This window comes from Pelmatolapia mariae, linkage group LG6 (assembly GCF_036321145.2).
Source record: "Pelmatolapia mariae isolate MD_Pm_ZW linkage group LG6, Pm_UMD_F_2, whole genome shotgun sequence".
Lineage (NCBI taxonomy): Eukaryota > Metazoa > Chordata > Actinopteri > Cichliformes > Cichlidae > Pelmatolapia > Pelmatolapia mariae.
Genome location: NC_086232.1, coordinates 17,383,804 through 17,407,579, shown reverse-complemented (window position 1 = coordinate 17,407,579; position 23,776 = coordinate 17,383,804). Strand labels below are relative to the sequence as shown.

At 43.4% G+C, this 23,776-nt stretch overlaps 3 protein-coding genes across 8 annotated transcripts in view; 1 reads left to right on the top strand and 2 right to left on the bottom strand.

Annotated features, from left to right (window-relative positions):
* prom1b (prominin 1 b) overlaps window positions 1-7,381 on the bottom strand; it is a 31,958-nt gene extending 24,577 nt beyond the window's left edge. For 2 of the 6 annotated variants that reach the window (XR_010094051.1, XR_010094052.1), the window contains exon 1: window positions 6,760-7,381. Coding sequence is in view for 1 of the 6 variants with exons in the window: in XM_063476044.1 (XP_063332114.1) it covers window positions 6,760-7,030 (271 nt within the window). In the remaining 5 variants the exon portion in view is untranslated. The remainder of the gene's footprint in view (window positions 1-6,759) is intronic. The other 4 variants (XR_010094054.1, XR_010094053.1, XR_010094055.1 and 1 more) reach the window with 4 other exon arrangements.
* A 1,159-nt stretch (window positions 7,382-8,540) lies between these two features.
* On the bottom strand, window positions 8,541-20,332 carry tapt1b (transmembrane anterior posterior transformation 1b). The gene is made up of 14 exons (XM_063476043.1): window positions 20,141-20,332; window positions 17,382-17,512; window positions 17,164-17,282; window positions 15,512-15,674; window positions 15,273-15,408; window positions 14,748-14,845; window positions 14,579-14,648; window positions 14,325-14,405; window positions 14,023-14,132; window positions 11,974-12,033; window positions 11,027-11,095; window positions 10,862-10,938; window positions 10,596-10,768; window positions 8,541-10,516 (listed from the first exon to the last, which is right to left on the bottom strand). Exons 1-14 carry the CDS (start codon window positions 20,310-20,312, stop codon window positions 10,263-10,265), a joined length of 1,713 nt encoding a protein of 570 aa, XP_063332113.1. The 5' UTR covers window positions 20,313-20,332; the 3' UTR covers window positions 8,541-10,262.
* Window positions 20,333-21,764: 1,432 nt separating this feature from the next.
* On the top strand, window positions 21,765-23,150 carry clrn2 (clarin 2). The gene is made up of 3 exons (XM_063475203.1): window positions 21,765-22,017; window positions 22,440-22,619; window positions 22,689-23,150. Exons 1-3 carry the CDS (start codon window positions 21,765-21,767, stop codon window positions 22,955-22,957), a joined length of 702 nt encoding a protein of 233 aa, XP_063331273.1. The 3' UTR covers window positions 22,958-23,150.
* Window positions 23,151-23,776: the final 626 nt, after the last annotated feature.

Below are 23,776 nucleotides of genomic sequence, written 5' to 3'. Positions count from 1 at the left end.
CTGAAATGTCCTTTCAAATGTCCTGAAATGTCATTTCATCTTCATCATCCTGGTAGAAGGAAGCAGATTTTTATCAAGAATGTCTCATCACATTTTTCCATTCATCCTTCTTTCAATTAGATGAAGTGTGCTAGTGCCATAGGCTGGAAAACGGCCATACACTGTGATACTCCCACCTCCAAACTTCACTGTTGGTTGTTGTTTCTGGGGTGATATGCACTGCCTTTTGACCTCTAAACATTGTGTATTATGGCCTCCAGTGATATTAATCGTAGCCTAATCTGACCAGACTATACTCTCCCAGTATTTTACAGGCTTGTCTAAATGTTGTTCTGCATACATGCTTCAGCATGCCTTTTCTTTGCCAATGGAGTATTGCGTGGTGAGTGTGCATACAGGCCATGGCAGTTAAGTGCATTACTTATTGCTTTCCTTGAAACAATTGTACCTGCTGATTCCAGGTCTTTTTTCCACAAGTGGTCCTTGGCTCATAGACAACTCTTCTGATATTTGTTTTCACTCTTCTGTCCCAAATCTTGCAGGGAGTAGCTGGTCATGGCAATTTTATAGTGAAATTATGTTCTTTTCACTTCCTGATTACGGCCCCAACAGTGCTCACTGGGAGACCTCATTAGTTTTACCCATAATGACACATTTCTTGTATGATACCTTAGTAATGAGACAGCTTTTTATGGGTCTTCAGATAGGATTGAACCAGGTGATATTAAGTGGCCAATCAATATCATTTATGTAAGTACTGACAAATTTCAGCTGGTGTCATGACTTTCCATGTCTTGTTCTCTGTCATTTTTCATTATTACACATAATTTATGGACATCTATGTTTTGATTTCATTGCATGTGTGGGCTGGATGGGTTGTTACAGACATCTTGTCAGAATTTCCTTTAGAAATATATTTACGTGTTCAATAATTTTTCCCCTACTGTAAGCTTGAAAGTGGAAGCTTTAGAAGCAGATAAACAAAACACACACACACATACATATATATATATATAAAACACCCATTCTGCCCCTGCGGGCGGTTTTATCCTTCAAGCTCGGGTCCTCTACCAGAGGCCTGGGAGCTTGAGGGTCCTGCGCAGTATCTTAGCTGTTCCCAGGACTGCGCTCTTCTGGACAGAGATCTCCGATGTTGTTCCCGGGATCTGCTGGAGCCACTCGCCTAGCTTGGGAGTCACCGCACCTAGTGCTCCGATTACCACGGGGACCACCGTTACCTTCACCCTCCACATTCTCTCGAGCTCTTCTCTGAGCCCTTGGTATTTCTCCAGCTTCTCGTGTTCCTTCTTCCTGATATTGCTGTCATTCGGAACCGCTACATTGATCACTACAGCCGTCTTCTTCTGTTTGTCTACCACCACTATGTCCGGTTGGTTAGCCACCACCATTTTGTCCGTCTGTATCTGGAAGTCCCACAGGATCTTAGCTCGGTCATTCTCCATCACCCTTGGTGGCATCTCCCATTTTGACCTCGGGACTTCCAGGTTATACTCGGCACAGATGTTCTTGTACACTATGCCGGCCACTTGGTTATGGCGTTCCATGTATGCCTTGCCTGCTAGCATCTTGCACCCTGCTGTTATGTGCTGGATTGTCTCTGGGGCATCTTTACACAGCCTGCACCTGGGGTCTTGCCTGATCCATAGCCTCTATGGATCTTGTACTCAGAGCTTGTTCTTGTGCTGCTATGATTAGTGCCTCTGTGCTGTCTTTCAGTCCAGCTTTGTCCAGCCACTGGTAGGATTTCTGGATATCAGCCACCTCCTCTATCTGCCGGTGGTACATACCGTGCAGGGGCCTGTCCTTCCATGATGGTTCCTCGCCTTCCTCCTCTTTCCTGGGTTTCTGCTGCCTGAGGTATTCACTGAGCACGCTGTCAGTTGGGGCCATCTTCGTGATGTATTCATGGATGTTTCTTGTCTCATCCTGGACTGTGGTGCTGACACTCACCAGTCCCCGGCCTCCTTCCTTCCGCTTAGCGTACAGCCTCAGGGTGCTGGACTTGGGGTGAAACCCTCCATGCATGGTCAAGAGCTTTCTTGTCTTTATGTCAGTGGCTTCTATCTCCTCCTTTGGCCAGCCTATTACCCCAGCAGGGTACCTGATCACGGGCAGGGCGTAGGTGTTGATGGCCCGGATCTTGTTCTTACCGTTCAGCTGACTCCTCAGGACTTGCCTGACCCTCTGCAGGTACTTGGTGGTTGCAGCTTTCCGAGCGGCCTCTTCATGGTTCCCATTTGCCTGCGGGATCCCCAGGTACTTGTAACTGTCCTCTATGTCTGCAATGTTGCCTTCTGGTAGTTCAATCCCCTCAGTTCTGACTACCTTCCCTCTCTTTGTTACCATCCGACTACACTTCTCCAGTCCGAACGACATTCCAATGTCATTGCTGTATAGCCTGGTAGTGTGGATCAGTGAATCGATGTCTCGTTCACTCTTGGCATACAGCTTGATGTCATCCATGTACAGGAGGTGGCTGACAACCGCTCCGTTTCGTAGTCGGTATCCGTAGCCAGTCTTGTTAATGATCTCACTGAGGGGGTTCAGGCCTATGCAGAACAGCAGTGGGAACAGAGCATCTCCTTGGTAGATCCCGCACTTGATGGTGACTTGTGCTATGGGCTTGGAGTTGGCCTCTAGTGTTGTACGCCACATCCCCATTGAGTTCCTGATGAAGGCTCTTAGGGTCCTGTTGATCTTGTACAATTCTAGGCATTCCAGTATCCAGCTGTGGGGCATTGAGTCATAGGCCTTCTTGTAATCAATCCAGGCAGTGCACAGGTTGGTCAGTCTGGTCTTGCAGTCTCGGCTGACTGTTCTGTCTACCAGTAGCTGGTGTTTTGCGCCTCTGGTATTCTTGCCAATCCCTTTCTGTGCCCCGCTCATGTATTGACCCATGTGCCTGTTCATCTTAGCCGATATGATGCCTGACAGGAGCTTCCATGTAGTACTGAGGCAGGTTATTGGTCGGTAGTTGGATGGGACCGGTCCCTTCTTGGGGTCCTTGGGGATCAGGACGGTCCGACCTTCGGTTAGCCATTCCGGGTGTCTCTCGTTAACTAGCAGCTGGTTCATTTGTGCTGCCAGACGCTCGTGGAGTGCAGTCAGCTTCTTCAGCCAGTAGGCGTGAACTATGTCGGGCCCTGGTGCTGTCCAACTCTTCATACTGGAGACCCTTTCTTGGATGTCTGCCACTGTGATGGTTACTGGACCCTGTTCAGGGAGGTCGCTATGGTCTGCCCTCAGATCCACTAGCCACTGAGCATTGCCGTTATGGGTTGCATCCTTCTCCCATATGCTCTTCCAGTATTGCTCCGTCTCCAGCCTTGGTGGTGCTGTTCTCTTATTGTTCCCTTGCCACTGAGAGTACACCTTTGCTGGTTCTGTGGAGAACAGCTGGTTTATTCTCCTGCCTTCTATCTCTCTGGTGTACCTCCTCAAGCGGCTGGCCAAGGCTGTGAGTCTTTGCTTGGCAGTTTCCAAGGCCTCAGGTATGGACAGCTTGCTGTATTTCTTATGCACCTTCTTTGTCGCGCCTTTCTGCAACTCCGTTAGTTGGCTAACCTCCCTTCGTGCTACTCCCTTCTTGCCCTCTAGCCTCCTTCTCCATGGAGGGTACTGCCCCTTGTGGCTGTTCAACTTGTAGCCAAGCATCTCACTGATCACTGCTGCCGTATTGTAGATTAGCTTGTTAGTGTCGGTAATCGTGGTTGTAGGTATCATCCGTAGTGCTGCATTAACATCATCTAGCAGACCTTCTGAGGGTACTTCACGTAATCTTGGTAACCGGCTACGGGGGATCCAGGTTTCAAGCTTGGCCATGATCCTATCTTTCAGGTCAGTTCCTCTCGCACTCAACGATCCTTCTCCTATCGCACTTGGGGCTATGTACCCAATCTCGGGTGGGGGTGATGATATCTCCCCCCTGACCTGGCGTCCTGACTCCTCGTAGCATTGCCGTAGCATTTATGTTGTACCTCGTCAATCTCTAGCTGTGAGAGCAGTCCCTTCTTTCGAATGTTGGAACACTGAGCTACTAGTTGTTTCGCCGTCATTGTGGATGTTGGGTATCCCTCATCCTATTCATGTAACCCCTTCCGCCAGGGTTACTTGCATAGTAGCATTCCAACAACGCCCTGTTTTCGTCTCTTGCCCACCGATGCCTTCTTGTTCCAGTAGCCCACTTGTCGTCAGGGTGCCCTGGTTCCTCAACCTTGTTGATCCGGGCGACGTCCGAGCCGGCTACTGAGCCCTGTCGACCAGGGCGAGGCTTTCCGGATGCAGATGTGGACCGGGGCGAGGGTTCTAGAAACCGTGTTTGCCGGACAGGGCCCCGTCGCCTTTGCGGGGTGGGCAGACTCTGGGTTCGCCCAAACCTCTGTGACGAGGCCCGCCGTGGTATGACCACCGGGACGGACCGGGCGTCTCGGTCTCGCTACCGAGCGATCGCGCCTGGCGGGGGAAAGCGCGGGGAGGGTGGGGCGGGGTCCGGGAACCACCACCCGCTCCGACCTTCGCGCTGTAGCCCCCGGCCAGCGCTAGAGGCGAGCCTGCGGGCCGGAGGAGCGGACCGCCCGAAGGCGCCGGCGAAGGAGCCGGGCCCGGCGGCAGCCCTCCGATGGCAGGCCACGTTTGCCAGTCGATCGGGGTGGGAGGGAAGGCTGGCAGGCAGGTAGGCTGGAAGAGGAGGCTGCTGTGGCAGCCACTCACTCTCCCGCACCGTCCCAGTGCCGTCCGAGCCTTGCCGAGGGTGTCTCCTGACTTACGCGTCGTCAGAAACCCATATATATATATATACATATATATATACATATATATATATATATATATACATATATATATATATATATATATATATATATATATATATATATGTATATATAGCACCCTCTTCTGATTTAAATGTTCATAACAGTTTTGCTTGACAGTATTGCATCCATCATAAATGAACACATGCACCTGCCACTGTCTACGAGGCTCAGGTCGTGTAAAGCATTTATACATATACGTACAGAGAGATGATGTGGCATCCAGGTGGGCTACCTGTGTGTGGGTGATAGTGAGTCATACTAGAATGGAATAGCAGCATATGGTGCAGCGGATTAAGGTATTATGCTGTGATGCAGGTGACTGGGAAAGCTTTCCTTAATCGCAGATCTGCTAATTGATTAGCCAGCCAGCGGCCCTAACCCTGGACACCGAAATGGCAGCAACTTAAAACCTTCAATCCAATTGCTGTGTGTCATCCACCAACGTGACCACCCATAGTTACACATACAACACATAAACAAACTGTTTTTAATGGGATGTGATCACTGGATTAGTGGCCTTCATCACAAGGACAACAGAGCAACATACATTGTTTTTATTGATCCTGTGATCACCTATGAATCACCTGGAGCATGGGCTTGCAGGAGATCATTCATGACTTATGACAGCTATGGATCCCTTTAAGCTGCTCAACAATCGCATATCATCACAGCATACCACCCCCTTTGTGCTCTTTGAGTTTGAGGGATTTTAATTGGGGGGGCAGGTCAGTGTTAAAATTAGATAATGATGATATGGCACAGGTTTACCTCTGGGTTTAGGGTTACAGACACAGCAGCACAGCACAAATAACTCGCGCCACAGCAGCCTTGTTGAGGTTATTACTGTTTATTTGGACTTTGCCATTTGGTTTATGACGTACAACAGGCCAGTCAGGTCCCCGACCTCTAAGCCAAGTCAGTGATGTGTGAGCTGCCTGACTTTTGATGCCTTAAAACAGATCATGGCATCAGCATGGGCAGTGAGGAGAATCAAAGTCTAAAAATAAATGTCTTTGTTTAATCAGGATATATATTTTTAGATTCTCACATTAATAATAGCTTGGGACACCTTGTGTGGACCCAGACCTGGTCCTGAATAGACTACCATACATTTATTTCAATCCACTTTTTTTCTTCTTTTTTTTTTTAAATTTCAGCTTTTACTTACTTGCTTTAATATTGAAATGCATATCAATATTTTTCTTTCATGTAAAAATATATGTTTAATATAGCTGTATCTATTTATAATGAGTTTTTTTTAATGTGGTTGAATTTACCCAATCAGAAAACTTTTTTTTTGATTTTCAAATGGATAAAAATACGAGAAAAATCCACAGACATCTATTAAGTAAGGTTATGCAAACTAATTAGCTTAATCATATGCAGACTAATAGAGTTTCATCCCTGAAAGCCTGCTTTAAGCCAAGAGAAACCCTGCATACACACATTCTCAATTGTACACTTTTCCACCACAATTGCACACTTGTGGGATCAATAAAATATCTCTCTGTCTCATGTCCAGTGATTGTGACGTGCTTTTAAAAATCCCATGATTACACTGACAAGTAATGCACTTCTTACTTAAATGGACTATGCACTTGTATTTCATATATAGACAGATATGCATAAACATATGTATACTGAGCATCTGTACAGCTGCATCTGGATGACAAGTAAGGTTGAGTCAAGTTTGTGGGCATAACGAGTTCTGCTGCTGTAAATAACAGAGAATAAACCGGGTGCTAAAAATACTTGCTGAACTTTCTCCTCAGGTAGCCTAATTAAATGTGATTGGTCGCACCTGTTCGAGCCGCACTAACGTTGAAGTTGAACTAGGCCACGCGTTAAAAGCGCTGGTACACCGTAAAGACAGCGTCCTGGGAATAGGAGACATGGGCTAAGGGTGGGGTGGTGTCAGTAATCTCACCTTTGGGAAAGGGGTTCGGCTGAATGATGTAGAGAAACGCGTGGACCATGTGGAAGAGGATCCCCATGCTCCCTGGCTCGTAATAAGCGTGGGTGTCGTAAACCGCCGCGGGTACAAACCCAAAATCCAGCGGCTCCACCGGCGGAGGTGAGCGCTCTCTGCGGGAGTCCGACCGGACCTCAGCCGGTACCGCGCCCCTCTCATCCGCCTGCTGTTCGCTGCCTGTGGCCCCCCAGCAGAGCAGCAGCACGAGCCAGCGTGTCCACAGCATGGTTCCCCGAGGTCCTACTCGGTTTCCAAAAAAAAAAAAAAAGTGTGAGAGGGAGAGGAAACACAAAACTGGAGGGAGAAGGGTGGGTGACACCTGTCCCTCCGGGTGGTGTTTTTTATCCCCACACCGCAAAAACAACCGTCCTAAGGAAAAGTTTTAAAAACAACATCCAATGGTCGCATGAGTAGCAGCCGTTAGCTACGGGTTTCCCGGTACGGAGTCATCACCGACATCTTCCCGGGGCTCTTCGACGATTGCGAGGACCGGCGGCCGAAGACGAGCGCTCACACACTCTCACCGGCTTCGGGCTGCGAGCAGACTAATCTCGCGTGTACGTAAAAGGCTCGAGCACGCTCGCGCGCGTTTGAAAGCTGGTCGGGAGCATCTGTGGCGCGCGACACCGCTCTGACCAGCCACCTGTCACCCTCTCCCTCTCTCTCGTCCCCAGGTGTACTGTTCAAGCCAAGGTTCACAGAGGGTCAGCTGAGCAGGCCCGCTGACTTCACAACAGGAAACCAAAAGGTGGATTTAAGCAGGCTGTTTGTTTGTCCAGGCCAGAGTCAATACAGTAAAATATAACGAGGTGTGGAGATTTTTGTTAACTAAAAATAACAAAATGTTAAAACCAAAAATGATTTTAAAAAAATATCATAAATCTTGCCTCTGCTATTCATACTAATAATGTCTTACTATTTGACTTTGGTTTGTGTGCTTTTTCTTTCAGGAATTAAAATTAATTCTGCTTCAAACGTCTGAGCCAATAACACAACTGGTATAAATTTTCTGAGTTTTTACATAACCCTTTTTGACCCTGCAGTTGATCCAGCAATCATCATTTTGAAAGGTTTGGTTCATGGGGAGATATTTTTGTTTATGAACATTGTTTCAAGCTTGATACATTTAGTCTGAGCCTGCTAAAGTAGCTTTGCATGATTCAGAAGTTCAAAATAATCTTGTTTTAAATACTGTTTGACTTGGCTACACCTTGGGCCTCTGTGAGTAAAAGTGAGTCTGGACACTTAGCAGCTGTCTGTTAGATAGTTCAGCGAAGGGAACATCTGGCAAAAGATGCAAGGTTTGACTTGGCAAGAAAGTGGGGAAACAAAGCATTGAGTTTAACGGAAACAGTATAGTCTGGTTAAGCCTTTAAAAACCGCTTTGATGGCTTCATGAGTCAGTGCTCTCTTTCATCCTCTCTCATCTCACATGCAGCTTTTATGTGGCACTGGATGGGTTAAATGTGAAAAACCTGAAATATGTCGACACAATCAGGGATGTCGTGTAGCCAGACCATTTATGTGAGCTGGACCTTCGGCAAAAAGCCCCCACCCTACCCCTGTGTGTGATGACATACACCCCCTCTAAATGTCCATTCAAGGGGAACAGTGGGCTGCAGTGTTTGCCTGGTTAACAGGGAGGGCATCGACTCCTTTCACTGAAACGCATGCCCGCGCACGCACGCACGCACAAAATCACACCAGAAACTGTTACAAAACAAAGTCTTGTTTTATTCTCCTTCTACCATGTAAGGAGATACATTACACGAATGAGCTGTACATGGAAGAGAAAAAAACAAACTCATACACTGTCCGCTTTTAGGTAGAGATCCATCCACACACTGAAAAATACCTCTCACATATGACACACACACTAATGCTGCATTCACACTCCTCCTTTCAGCAGTATACAGCTATTTTTTCACTGTACGGACCATGACCCTGTAGTGAGACTGGACTTGGCCCCTGGCTGTGCCCCCTCACTGGTCTCAGTTAAGATAAAAATCTTGTTTAACAGTTGGGTCTATAATTTGTATAAGTATTGCATAAAAATGTCTCTAATTCCCAAACAGTTAATGGATCATTTTTGTAAATCCCCTTGAACTGAGGTTTGAAGTCTGCACTTCAGTCACATCTTCACTGTTTGATTTAAATCCACTCTAAAACTACAAAAACTGTGTCACTGTCCAGCAAATTAAGGACCGAACTGTGCCTGATCAGTTTTTAGTCCTAGGTTCCTCCTGCTCAGACCTTTTGGAGTCAAAGATGTAGCAAGCCCAAGTTGCAATTCTCTTTCCACGCAGCCAGAACCCATCCTTGCAATAACTCTTTACTTCCTTCCCCAGAAAAATCTTAATCCATCATTTTGCATAAAAAGATATAAACTAGCTTCAACACAGAAAACTTGCACTTTGTTCATTGACAAGCTAGTTTTGGCCTGGATTATGAAGAAATCAGCATACAATGAAGCATTTCATGTGATTTTTCAGTCCACTCTCACTCAGCGAGGAATGAGAAAACATGTCAGATCAGTTTCCAACATCAAAAAGCAAACAGAAGAAAATGTTATATGCCTGTGATGTGTCGCCACGATTATCTGTAGGCCACATGCTTCAATGAAAAAGGTACAAATTAAGCACATAAATAAGTCACACCTGTCAGGCCTGGAAGGCCATCTCAAAATAAATACAAATCTGCACCATCATCTCAGTGCTTTAAGGTAATACCAACACAAATGACATTAAGCCTTCCAACTTTTTATGTCTCTTAAGTTACCAAACCAAACATTACAACTGAAGCTGATGCAGCCAAGCAAAGCCATTCTTGGTGTCACTGCTGCCATATTTAACCTGATGGGACTGCAGCTCACCTCATCACCTCAGATCAACCTCTGTGTGTGTGTGTGTGTGTGTGTGTTAGAGCTTCTGTCTGCAGAATAACTTCATGATTTGAATCCTTCCACGTGATTGTGATTCAATTTAGAAAAAAGATTTGAAACCTGTCATAAAAACTTCATTTCAAATATCATCAGCCTTTTTTTTTAGGAATAATTTTAAAAAAAAGAAGTAAAAACTTTTGTTCTTTCTTAAAAACAGCTTCTCACTGATTGTGCTTCTGAACACACGTGATTTGACATACGCAGATTTCTCTCTGTAGTCTGCTCCTCCCGTGTTTTACATGCTGTCTTCATCAGCGAGTGCGTCACCGCCAGGACTCTGACCCAGTGCCAGAGCCCGCTTGGCTCATCAGACACACGCAGGACCAGCTGGAAACGTCTGAAGCCGCCTCGGATGCTTGTAGTAACAGCTTTATGCCTTTGCTGGTTTTGTCAGTCAATAAATAAATAAATAATTGAGGGGTCAGGTGCACAAAAGTAAGTACAGTCTGAGCATGCTCCATGACCCATGTCTGATCCCTGAACCCTGTAGTGTTGCCAGGATTGCTACACTGGTCCTTCAGTCTATTCGGTTGCCACAGATGGTGAAGCGATCTATCTCCAGCAGGTCTTTCTTGGGTGGTCGGTGTGCAAGTCCGCCTCCTTCCAGTCCCGTGTCAGCGTTGATGATTTTGTCATCGTCCTCCTCGTCAGGAGTCGTCAGGAATGTGTCTGAGTCACTCTTCGGGAAGGAGGGGGCAGCGTTTTCTGCTGTGTTGGTGGGCTGAGAGATGTCTGACGGCAGAGAAGTTTCTCCTTTGTCAGCTGTGGATTCTGTTATAAAGCAAGTTAAGAGTTTTTAGCAGCAGTTAAAATCAGGAAAAGAGACAGTGAGACAGAGTGACTGAGCTACCTTGCTGCGGTGAAACGTGAACATGTTTTGTCCGGTGAGCTCTAGAGTTTGCACGGCTGGAGGCGACAGAAGGCGGAGGGTCAAAGAGCTTTTCCTCCATATTGGCCTCTTTGACAAACACACAGGAAGTTCCCAGGAGAACGATACTGTTGAGAACCTTCAGAGTGATCATCCTGCTCACAGAGACAGGCAAAAGTCACGTGAAACTGAAAACAAACAGTGTCAAGAAAATAATTAAAAATGATGAAGACATGTTGGCCAATTACCCCAAGTAAAACAGCAGGACACACATAAACGAGAGCGACCCCTGGATCTTCACTGAGCTGGTCACCACTCTGATCAGCTGAAAAAACATCGTCACATTTATAAGAAAGCAAACATGGGAGCAAACATCTCAATATCAAAAGCCATCCTGTGAAAGAACGACTGACCAGCAGCGCTAAAGGAAGCGGGATGAAGCCCATTCGCCTGGATACTGAGTCACTGTAGTCTGTGTACGCCTGGAGACACAGTTAACACATTTTTATGTAAAACACCAATAAGCAGCACAGTTTTACTCATGAATAACTCAGTCCATTCTTTTAATGAAATCATAAGCTAAAAATCAGGAAAAACTACTGGATGTGCTTTCAACACGTTCCTCATTCACTTTTAAAACGTTACTCACCGACTGATATATCAGAATCAATAATTATCAGATGTTATGATTAGAGGTGAATAGCAATAACAGAAAAGAAAAGGACATATGCACAACACTGTCATCAGTGTATCATGCTGCAACTGAATCAAGGTGTATGAGGCAGGGCTACTGGCAATGCTGGATGCTGGCACGCGTGTCTGAGCTCTTCTGAGTGTGGTGGAAATGTGACTGGACAGAGGTACCAAGATGAGGCGCCCCAACCTACACCTGTGCCATTCTTGCGGCAGCAACCCACCCTACGGCTGTTACGGCCGCACAGTGCCTAGTAGATCAGGAGCATGTCCTGACGCCAGTCAGGATTTAGCCGCAAAAGGTCTCCTACTGAGCATGCCGGGGACATGCTGTGTTGAAATTCATGAGAGGCAGCCGCAACAAGTAAGCAGTGCACAGCTGCAGCCTGCACTGTGGAATGGAGAGACATCCCTCAACTTACTCAGGCACTGAATATGCAGTCCAGGCCATACCTTGTATTATTAGTGAGGGTTTATGAAATCTATTCAAAACACTAACCTGCCTTTTGTTTTTGGACTAGTATATATAATAAAAAAAGAGGAAATAAGATGATATGTAGTGTCATACAGAAGAAAATGTTGTCTTTCATTAGAGAAAACACAAACAGCACCTTGCCCTTTTATTTGTATTTTCCTAAATTACTATGATTTGAGCCACTTCACTCACATTTTTCTGTCGACTGCTGACCAGGTCAAAGGCGAGGCTGGCTCTGTATTCCCCGTATACCTGAGACAGAGGCAACGTGTCAACCAATACAAGAGAAACATCAAAATATAAAACAAATAAGCTACTGAGTAGAGCGCCTGCCTTGTTGTGGTGACGTGACAAATGTTAACTTGTTTACTGCAAGTCTCATAATTGGTTTACCTGCTTGTTCTTTACTCTGGCGCATGAATGCAAGGTGAAAGCACAGTAAAGGTAAATTCATGAAGCCGAAAAGAAGCAAAAATGTGTGTGCGGATTAAACGTGGATTAGTATGGACTCACAGGTGCTTGAACACTTACAATGTGAGTGAGGTTTGTGTGATTAGGTTTGACAGTTTGGGGATAAAGGGGTTAATCCCTTCCTGTGGGGCTGCTTTCTGTTACATAAGCATAGTTACAACTCCTTGGAGGAAAATCAAAGAGAAAGGCGACCCATGAGGGAAGGAAGCGAGAAATTGATAAGGAAAAAATGGGCCTGCTGACAGTTTCTCGTGCAGGGGGATGATTCTCTAACAGTATAACAATAGTGCTAAAGAGACCACCACAGTGAAAATACACAGATTTGTAAATCATGAAATACTACGATATAACATATTTTATATGGGTCAAGTGACCAGAACTCTAACCCTGTTATTGTTCTAGATCATCTTAATTTGAGGTCCATATCATGGTAAATACTAGATATTTTACCTTGTGTATTTTACCTATTATTTTTTGAAACACAAGACTATAGATTTAACATGTATATAACCCTAAACATGACAGAAAAATATGCACCATCATTTCAGTTCCTTAAAGTAATTTCTATCACTGCTGTTAGTTTTGCTGTGAGATCACAACATTGTAAAATGGGTTACACTGTCTGAATGGTGAAGTTTGTGTCTTCAATTGAAAACAGTGGAAGCATTTTCACTTGGATCAGTGTGCATTAAACGGTTAAGCTCTTGCCATAGGACCAAAATTAGCTAAAATAGAGCAGATCAAACTTAGTTGCTGCTGTGCGTGTTAGCCTGTTAGTGTGGCATCATTACATTACTCACTGTAAGCATTTTTCCTGCATATACAACTGAAATTCTGCACATTACTCTCAAATTTGTTTTGTTGACTGCTTAGTTGACTTTCTTTTCTGATGCAACTATTGTCAAAGCACAGATTCTCTCTGATGTTAAGTAATATACAGGTTGCACTGACCATCGTGTCACAGGTCCAACCCCTTCATATCCCCAGTTAGTGTCTGGAGAAACTTACTGGCAGACCAAAATTAAACCTTGTGTCAGGTTAAACTGGCCATCTGCAGGCTGTGTCTGTACTTCCCATATACTAAATCTAACCTCACAGGTATGACACGTTTTCCAAATGATCCCTGACGTCCTTTGAAGAGAAATGCCCACACAATAACTGAGAAAAAAGAAGCTCTAAAACTTAATTATCATAGTCCACTGATTTTTCTCTGTACACTGCAGCAGACGTTTAATGATGCCAAGAATATATAAATAAAACTGCAGCCTATTTCTAAGTTCAGCTGATACATGGTGACACTATAACTACATTTAGATGTGCTTTTATGCGCAAAAGCACATCTAAATGTAGAAAGTAATAGATCTAAGACATAAATGAGAAAATATCCCATTAAAATGTTTTTTATACCTAGAATAATGACACTCCTCACTAATCTTTTCCACACAAATATTTGAACTGTGTTGAAGCTGATAGACAACAGTCAACAATTTTAACTGTATTAATAAGCTTTAAGCTTATTTCCCATTTTATGGTGATTTATTCCAGGTTTTTCACATCAGAGCTTGCTAAGACTGTCAGATGTTCATTCTAATTAACAGATTTATTTTATCTGATTTAAATTGTGTTTCTCATTTTACTCAATTGCTGTTGGGTGAACATGATAGAATAGTTCAATAGCTTTAACTAATGTGTTTCTCCTCTAGTGGCCAAACACTCAACTGCACCTTAACCAAGTTAATAAACCGTCAAACGTACAGAGAAAGGACTTACATCAGCACTGATGTCATTGAATTTGGTGATAAAGGCGTGCTTGACAACATCCACGGCAACCTCTGAGGCTATCACCATGACTACATCAGGAAACAGCACCCACAAGTGGTCTGAAAACAAACACATTAAAATCTAATCAGTATAATTATTTAATCCAGTATTAGTAGTAAAAGAAAACAGTGAGCTACTTAGCAAGAGTGAAAAGACCCGATTATGAACCTAATCGGGGTACTATGATAATGCACATCTGTATGCAGCTGTATAGCTTTCAGTACTCTTTGCAAAGCTTTGTATTAGGTTACCGGCATTCCATGAAAACTGCTCCATGTTTCTCAGACAGACGATGAGCAGGAGGATGTAGTTGGTGAACCTCTCTTTTATGTCTATGGGAAACAAACAAATCAATCCAGGATTAACCTACTTTGTGCTCACTGCAGTTGAGCTCGATTCCACATATTTACCTTGTATTAAATAATCATACTGAGAGGAGGAGGCACAAGGTATTCAAAAATTTTGATTTTTGTGGAACGTAGCCAGCTGTTTTACCACCACTTACCACTATTTGACATCTGGAAAAGGTTGTTCTTTTCAAACTTCTTAAATACACTCCCTTTGATCTCAACAAACTGCAGAAAAAAGAAAAACCCAACATAAAAACATCAGGACTGAACTGGAGATGCCGCATGTGTTTTAAACAGGGTAATATGTCTGTGCATAAAACTCACATTGTTTGACATCATAATGGTGAGCAGGGACTTGTTGTGGGAGTTGAAAGCTACATTGAGAGTTGTGGCCTGAACCATGATGAGGATGGCATGAAGAACTGGATACATGTTGAGGAAAAACACACATTTTCTGCACTGTAATAATACTGATGCAATGACTTTATGTGCCCTACTAGTCTGAAGTACAGCTGTTATATTTGCTGCTAATGATTACTTCAACTTTGATTGTCTGTTTGGTTTATGGAGAGAGTCGAAGACTGGGAAGATTAAATAGCAGAGTGATGAATAACGCTTGTTTGGGACCACTGGGGGCATTTATTCTTCCAAGTATTGTCTTTCCTTTTGCCTCTAATGTGACCTTTTTCTGTCAGTTTCAAAATCTGAATTTAAGCTTTTAATTTCATTTGTTTTAAATACACTTCAGAAAAACATTTTGATGAACGATAAAACTGATTGATGTTGCAAATCAACCTTAAACTGACTAACTTTTAACCATTTTAATATCAGTGATGTTTTTGAGGATACAGACGTAGAGAACAGCCATGAGGAAGTGAGGAATCACGCCTATATGCGCTCTCTTCTTCTCCTTGGGTTCTGTGGCGGTCCAGTACAGAGCGTCCAGTATGTCTTGGCCAAATGATGAGAACAGGCGGTCCGCCACCTGACAACACAACAAGGGAAGGATGACGGGGGAGAGCTAGTCAATGAGTGGTGCAGTGTCATTAGATACTGAACTGGCCAATGAGGAAGATTACACAGTGTACCTCTAACATGTTGTAGATGATGTATAGTTTGATGACAGACTGTCCTCTGATGAGATGGTACATCATGGCGTAATCCACGTAGCTCATCATTGAGTAACACAGCACCATAATGAAGCCCTTGAGTACGTCGCACACCTGGGCTGGCTGAAGCAAGCGGGAGCCGCTAAACAACACACAAACGTCACAGACAAAAAAAATGTTCACAAGAAAATCACCAGAACAGAACAGCATAGTGACGGCTGTTGTCTCAGAGCTCTGCTGCCCCCAGGAGGTCAATAACAACATTGCACTGCTTCAGACAAAGACCCTGTCCAGGGTGATAGAGCCCCCTTTAAAGTGGGACTGCAGAACATATTTATTCCTTGCTCCTGTTTTTTTTTTATATTCTCAATGAACCACAATTTGATTCTTTAAAGTTTCTAAAAAGAATTCTGGATTTGAGCAAAACAGGGAAGCTCTAAATATGGGTCATGTTGCCTACGCTGTACATATCACAAGATATGCAGATTTTGGAAAAAATGCACACAACGCAACACAAAAAATTAAGTGACTGTAATCAAACTGATTAACAGTGTAATATTCGTACTGATCAACAAAGGACTAATAAGGGATGCAGCTGCCTAATACATGGAGGGTATACCAGCCCAATCCTGACTCAGAAAGCCAGACTGGGTATCGGTGACAATGAGCAGACGAATGGGGCCAATCTGTTCAGCATTCTTCTGTGTTTACTTTGTCACACATCAGCATCAGTGAACCAGCTCCTAATGCAAAAGCAATCATAACCGAGGGAATATAGGGGCAAAGGTTTTGCATTTTATAGGTATGTCAACTTTACAATATCAACAGCTTTAATTTTTATGTTGATAGAAGTTTATTATTAAACTGCAAACTGTGGTCAAGTTAGGTGACATGACTGAAAATCCCCGATGAACATGATGGTTTCCATGTCGGCGTCTCCCTCCCATTTGCTCTCACTGCCATTATGTTCAGTGTACCAATGTAATGCTTGTTGGGATGCTTTCATTGCACAGCAGGATTCAGAGTCTATTATTACTCCACATCTGTGAGAGCAGGTGCACTCACAGTGACAACAGGTAAATGAGAAACTAGTGAGACTGTAAATAAAAGCATGCAGTAACCAATGAGTCTCCCTTTGAAATCAAATTAGATTGGTGAAAATAAACAAGGTGAATAAAGTAAACAACTTTTTCTTTATTTTATTCATCTTGCTCAAATTGCCGCAAATCAGTAAACGTAAATAGCCAGAGTTTGCTTCTTCTTTTTTTTTTTACACAACATTATGACAGCAATGACTAGGTCAAGCCTGACATTTTGACTTTGTTTTGCTCTATTATTCTCTGATTTCTTATGTTTTACTAACAAATTTTGAAGACAGAAAAATCACTGATGAAGAGCTGAGGCTCTACTCCAACATTATACTTCATAGGACCTGATAATCATGATAATCACAACATTTGTACCTCGTACATAAATGACATCTAAAACAATCTATGCAAATATACTTTTAATGATGGTGGAGTTGTACTGATGAGAAGCACATGTATCAAAATATTCCCTATTAATAACAAATGATGGGTTAAGGAAATGTACTTTAATATACAACTCTAATACTTATGCTTATACGTTACCTGAGACCACAACATGGCACTGTGAAGAGTCGCAACAGGGCCAGAATCACCCTGAGGGGCAACAGCGTAAACACATAGAGGAAGGCGTCCAGACAGAGGAAGAAGCCGAATGTCATCAGCTGAAAACAGGAAGAGAGGGGAGAAATACATTTATTGCAACTGTGTTTATTTCATTAAATTTTTTTTTCTTTGAGTGGGGGGGTGTACAGTGTGTTCACCTTCTCCAGTTCTTTGGGGATGCGGAGGCATGTGTAGACCCTCTCTCTGCGCTCGGTGTATTTGGCCTCGTTGTGTTCTAGGAAGTAACCTCTGGTGAGCTCAGTAGTTATGAATCTGACCAGAGACAGGTCTACAGATACAGACAGGAATAAATTATTCTTTTTATTGTGTTTTGAATCTATCACAAACAACACTATCAACACAGCACACATAGAGGAGTCCTTACTTAATGGTAAATTCAATCAGATAAGAACCGGCTACACTAAAACCAAAACTACTCAAGCTAATCTGCTCCTGGAACCGTCTAAACTCCTCTGCTGAAGCTTGGAAACATGAACAAAGGGATTTGTTCCCATTTAGCCACAAGAGTATTAGTGAGGTTGGCCACTCATGTGGTTCGATCAGGCCTGGCTCACAGTAGGAGCTCCAGTTCATCCCAAAGGTGTTAAGGTTTGGAAAGTTAAAGCTGTTCTGGTCACTCGGTTTTATATTTACTTTTTTCATTTCATTTACATGTTTGAAGCAGCTTTAGGCCTTATACTATGTTTTTTTTTTTTTTTAATATTAGGCTCCTTTTTAACATTTTATTATATAATGACAATACATACTCAGTGTTCTGTTCAGACTCAGCTGGTTTTTTAAGTACTCATAGCATATTTTGTTCCCTTTATTTGGATAAATCCAATAATAAAAAAGTTCTCTTCATTAGTATTAAAATGGACTGTCATTAGGATTCATTAACATCCAGTGCTTTTATTTAGGTATTTAATCTGACCTGGAAATCAGTGCAATTTAACCCATGGTAACAATATTTTATAAGCATGAACTCAAGAAGAGCTGAGGAACAAAGTCTTTGACATCTAGCAGTCTGGAAAGGGATACAAAGCCATTTCTAAAGCTTTGAGACTCCACAGAGGCATGGTGAGAGCCATTATCCACAAATGGAGAAAACTTGGACCAGTGGTGAACCTTCTCAGGAGTGGCCGGTCGACCAATATTGCTCCGAGAGCTGATCGATGGCTCATCTATGAAGTCACAAAAGAACCTGAACAATATCTGAAGAACTGCAAGCCTCACTTGGCTCAATTAAAGTCAGAGTTCATGATTCAACAATAAAAAATAAAATAAAAATGGCATCCATGGGAGAGATCCAACCTTTATGGGTTTTTTGTTGACGGAAAAGAGCACACAGGCTCGTTCCACATTTGCCACAAAACATTAATGATCTACATGACTTTTGGGACAATATTCTGTGGACTGATGGCACAAAAGTTGAATGTTTGGGAAGGTTTAAGTCTGGGATAGAACTAACACAGCATTTCATAAAAAGATTATCATACACAAACATGGTGGTGGTAGTGTGATGGTCTGGGGTTACTTTGCTCCTTTAGGATCTGGAAGACTTGCTGGGGTAAAAGGAAACATGAATTCTGCTCTTTACTAAAACATCCTGGAGGAGAATGTCTGGCCATCAGTGCCCTGAAGCTCAAGAGCACTTGGATTATGCAGCAGGACAATGATAAATAAATCACACCAGCAAGTTCACCTCTGAATGGCTAAAAAAACAAAATAAAATGAAGGTTTGGGAGTGCCCTGGTCAAAGTCTGGACTTACATGTGATTGAGATGCTTCGGCACGACCATAAACAGGCCATTCACGCCTGATGAGAAAGACTCATTGCCAGCTATCGCAAATGCCTGACTGCAGTTCTTGCAGTGTTATCAAGGCTGACGCTGCCATCAGGTTTAGAGGGGAATTATTTTTTCACACAGGGACACGGAGGTTTGGATAGTGTTTTTCCCTTATTGAATGAAATCATAATTTAAAATGCATGTTGTACTTACTCTGGTGAACTTCGACCAATATTAAAATTTGTTTGATGTGAAGGAAATATGAAAAGGGCTCAAACAGTACTGTATTTTTTTTTCCAGCTCTGGGGGAGCTTGATAGATAAGGTTTATTTTCTGAACAAGAGGAGCAGAGTTCAAAATATGTAGGCGTTTAGCAACCAAGCATGGTAAAAAAAATCTTTATTCAGTTGCATTAAAAATAGCAGTATCGAGTATATGCATAAGAAGACCGCGAGTGCACCTGCTGAATTCACAGAGAAAGAAAAGTGTATAAAATTTAGAAACAGCTGAGCTTTATGGTGGGGATGTCCACGCTTTCTAATAAACAAATCTTACTAGAATAAACCATTACAATTTATGATGCCAATCATCTGAAAACACATGCCCTTTTTTTTTCCTTCTTCTTGCAACTGGGTCAAAAATGATTGCCGTAAGCATTACGTTGAGCAATCTTTCAAGTCAACACGGGTGTCTATGCACCTATGGCTCGCACAGTGTCCACCGACTCATCTGAGTGCGCCTGTGCAAAGAAACCGCACGAGAAGCCAACTGGCTGATCTGGACTTTCTGCATGATCACATGCAGTACTGCTGTCTTACTAACAGTCAGAAATCCTCCTGCTAGATTTCATTTGGATGCATATCACACAATTGTGCCACCTGCTCGTTACTTTACTCCAGCTCAGTTTCTCACAAACAGCTGCTGAGGCTGCCTGCAGCTACATCCCCACAACATGTGCAAACTCGGAGCAAGCCCCGAAGCTGCAGAAGCTCAGTTGACATTTTACATGCCTTCTCGAGAAACTGCAAAAAACACCCTACAGCCGCCGTAAACAATAATTATCTCAGCTGCTAGCTAGCGCTGTCAAACTGGGAGTCAGCGCCTGTGGAAACGAAGCTAGCTCTCACCTGACAGGTTGCTCTTCTTTCCCCTGCTAGCGCCATTTTTATCGTTAAACCCCAGCGTCTCCGTGACTCCGTCTTTCTCCTTGTTCTTCCCCGCTGTGGCAGCCTTCTTCTCCCTCTCCCTGTCCTCCTTCTCCTTCTCTTCACCCAGACCTGTCGACAGCGCCTCCGCCATCTTCGCCAAACGAAAGTTTCAGGCCGCTGCTGCCTGGGAGACTGACGGTCAGACGTCATCACGCACAGCAGGTCATCCAACTCACCGGCAGATGTCGCCAAAGCCCTAAAATTATTTGCCGCACGTTATTTATTTTCCCCTTTTCTCAGTTTATAATCCCACGAAGCTAAAGACATTAAAAAGACTGTATAAAATGAGACAAATATCAGCTTGCGTTTCATTATAACCTATTGAATTTAGAAAGCTTGTGAATGAACAAAATAAAACATACAAAGCTGATTGAGATTTTATTACCGTATATGCAATAGATTCACTATCATCATAACCCTTTTCCAATTGCACCTATAGGCAATTAGCTGTGTGAAAGTAACAGAAACACACACACAAATGTGTTCAGTATTTAAGGAATTTGCTGATTTGCGTGGTTCTGCTCTTCTTATATATCGCTGCAGCCAACTCATTTCAAGAGACACAACTTTTACTTTGAAGGCGGACTCTGGCGGACCATTACACGAAGGTGACACAAGGCAGGATGAATTCATGCTTTCATGTCTTTTATGCCCATTTCGGACCCTGCCATCTTGATGTCACAGCAGAAATCAAAACCCATGAAACCAGGCAACCTTTTCTAATCTCCTGTTGTGCACTTTTGGTGAGCCATGTGACTTTCCAGACAGAAAAGCCCCTGGTGCAGCCTTCTGCTGCTCTAGACCATCTGGTTTGTGTTCAGAGATGCTCTTCTGCATACCTTGGATGTAACCAGTAGAGCAACAGTAGATCTACAATCTTCGGTTTTGAACACATCTCATCTTGAAGAAATTTCTTCAAATTTGCCAAAAGCATTCACTTGGACCACAAACTATTTAATATTTGGAGGTCAAAGGTCAAAGTCATCAAGACTTTATGTCTTCTTAATTTCAGCAATGCCTTGAAGGTAAGAAGCGGAGGTCGAAATACAAAGATGGGGGCCAATAAACCCTCGTGGTAGCTAATAGTCCACGCTGACCTTCAGGCTCTGGGACATGATGAACCACATCTGTCATAATTAAGCACGGTTACAAGATTTTTAAAGCTGTAACCAGAATTATAGGTCACCGGTTAGATTTCTGCATGCAAAAGCCGAGCAACAAAGGTTAATTAATGCCATGAATAAAGAGGAGAGTGAAAAGAGGGAGAGAGACAGAGAGAGAGCAGAAACCAAGCGCGCAGCACGGATAGAGTTTCTCCCGGTGCGGGATCACTTTGACCTCCATGGATTCAGTTTCCCCTTCCTTGTGACTCAAACGTCAAAGCTACACGCTACACGTTGATGCTACACAACGGTGGGAGCAACTTATGATGCTTTTTTTTTCTTTTCTTTTTCTTTCTTTCTTTTTAAATTGTGGGATAAACTTATGGTGATCGCCGAGCGCGCACTGCGGTCCCTGCCTCGGGGCACCATGGGCTCGTAAGATGCCTTCTCTGTGGAAGCGGATAACATTCTCGGTGGCCTCGGCGCTCTGTATCGGCTCGGTGGTCCTCTTGGTGGTGGCTTTATCCACGGAGCGGTGGGTTACCGGGCGGATCCTCTGTAAAACCGGGGTGGAGATAGTGAATGCGTCAAATCCCGAGCTGGACCAGTTCATCGGGAGCATTTATTACGGATTGTTCCAGGGAGGAAAGACCAAGAGGTGCGGGCTCGGGGACAGGCGGTCCAAAATATACAGTAAGACGATTTCAGACTTTTAAAACTACACAGATCCTGTCTTATTAGAGTAGAACAACACGTGAGCATTACTTTTGTTTATTTTTACAGGGGGGTTCACCCTGCACTCAAACTGTGTTCTTTTAGTTGTGACATGAGTATAAAACATTTACTAAGATATGATCATAGGCCTTAGAGAGGCACAAAGAAGCTGATGCTGTGAACTCAAACCACTTTCACACTCACAAAAATCAGTGTGTGGCCTTATTTTAATGAATATACCAAAATTTTAGGGTTTGGGTAGCAAACAAAATACTAAAATTATCTAAGTTTGTTTGCTATCCACAAATTTACATAATAATGTAGAGGGTTACAGCTCTACTTTTTATACAGTCCAACAGAGCTGACAAGATGCAGTATTTGATTCTTTCTGCTTTCTCCAGTTTTCCCAAAGCTTGTGCGGACACTGAATGGGGGCCTCCACATGATGGTGATCCTGTTCCTGCTGGTGGCTGTGGGTTTTGCGCTGGTCAGTCTGTCTTTCTGCATTTACAACGCACGCAAGGTTCCATACCAGAGCATCAAAGGGCACAAGGGACTCTATCTGTGGAACTTCATTGCTGGTATGTCTCAGATGATGCATCATTTTGTTTCTTGTCCTTTCCCTGACTTGCCTGCTCCTCTGTCTGCAGCTCTATTTGGTGCCCTGGGTGTTCTGTGCTTCCTGGCAGCTGTTAGACACCACAGTCTGACTGAGCGAGTGGCAAACTTTCGGGAGAACCTCTTCATCCTCGTCGTCTTGGATGACAGTCTGGACTGGTCTTTCTGGCTCGGCGTAGGCAGCATTGCAACTCACTTTGCTGTCTGTGGAGTGGTCGCGATGAGTCGGATCAAGCTGCCCAAACCGGATATCAAAAAACCTGAAGAACCGACTGTCTCTGCTGTGGACCTGCTGTACTGAAGAATATTGTTTTTTAGCATTTTCATCACTAATGATGGACAAGCGCCAACCGTGAAAACAAAACAGTGCCAGGGCCCTGTTCCTTTGAAGCTGTAACTGAGTTTTAGGTTAATCACAGCCAAAATTACGGAGTCATAACTACATAAATTAACAAGTTGGGACTAAAGTGGCGCCTAACTCACATACAAAGCCCAGGCAAATTCGTCCTTACCTTGATGATCATGCAGCTGTTTGAAATGACTAATGTATTAGTATAAATCTGGCTTTGATGCATATGGATTTGTACATTGTTATGTTTGATTTTTCTGAGTAAAAGTCAAGCTTAAAAGTAAACATGCCAAATCTCATACTTTGAATGAGTGCTGCAGTGTGCAGCACAGATCCTAAAGTCAGTATGAAAATAGATTTTTTTTCTTTTAAATAGTCGTGTAAATAAAGTGTTAATGTGTAATACTATGTCTGTACATCATGAATTTCATTCAGACACTTCAAAGCTCAGCAATACATGTCTGCAAAAGAACATAGAGGGTTACTTTAGTTATGTCGATCATTCACACTAGAACATAGGTGTCAAACTCTGGCCCGCGGGCCAAATTTGGCCCGCAGCCTAATTACATTTGGCCCGCGAAGCCATACCAAATTACTATTAGAGCTGGCCTACTGGTATTATACAGCTAATATATATATTGTTTAGTATTAAGCTTTGCTTGTTCCATATTCAGTTTTTCAGCAAAACTTGTTTGAGTATATAAGATAGTGTCTGTATATAAGATAGCATTAAACATCAAGTGCTTACTTTTGTGTGATTAGTTTATGACT

Excerpts from the sequence above, each read along its gene's own strand:
- tapt1b (XM_063476043.1), bottom strand. The coding sequence starts at position 20,312 with ATGGCGGAGGCGCTGTCGACAGGTCTGGGTGAAGAGAAGGAGAAGGAG. Across the intron at positions 14,406-14,578 it reads TTTCCAGATGTCAAATAGTG|ACATAAAAGAGAGGTTCACC; the intron begins GTAAGTGGTGGT and ends TGTTTCCCATAG. Across the intron at positions 12,034-14,022 it reads TCAATGACATCAGTGCTGAT|GTATACGGGGAATACAGAGC; the intron begins GTAAGTCCTTTC and ends CCTCTGTCTCAG.
- clrn2 (XM_063475203.1), top strand. The coding sequence starts at position 21,765 with ATGCCTTCTCTGTGGAAGCGGATAACATTCTCGGTGGCCTCGGCGCTC. Across the intron at positions 22,018-22,439 it reads CAGGCGGTCCAAAATATACA|TTTTCCCAAAGCTTGTGCGG; the intron begins GTAAGACGATTT and ends TGCTTTCTCCAG. Across the intron at positions 22,620-22,688 it reads TCTGTGGAACTTCATTGCTG|CTCTATTTGGTGCCCTGGGT; the intron begins GTATGTCTCAGA and ends CTCTGTCTGCAG.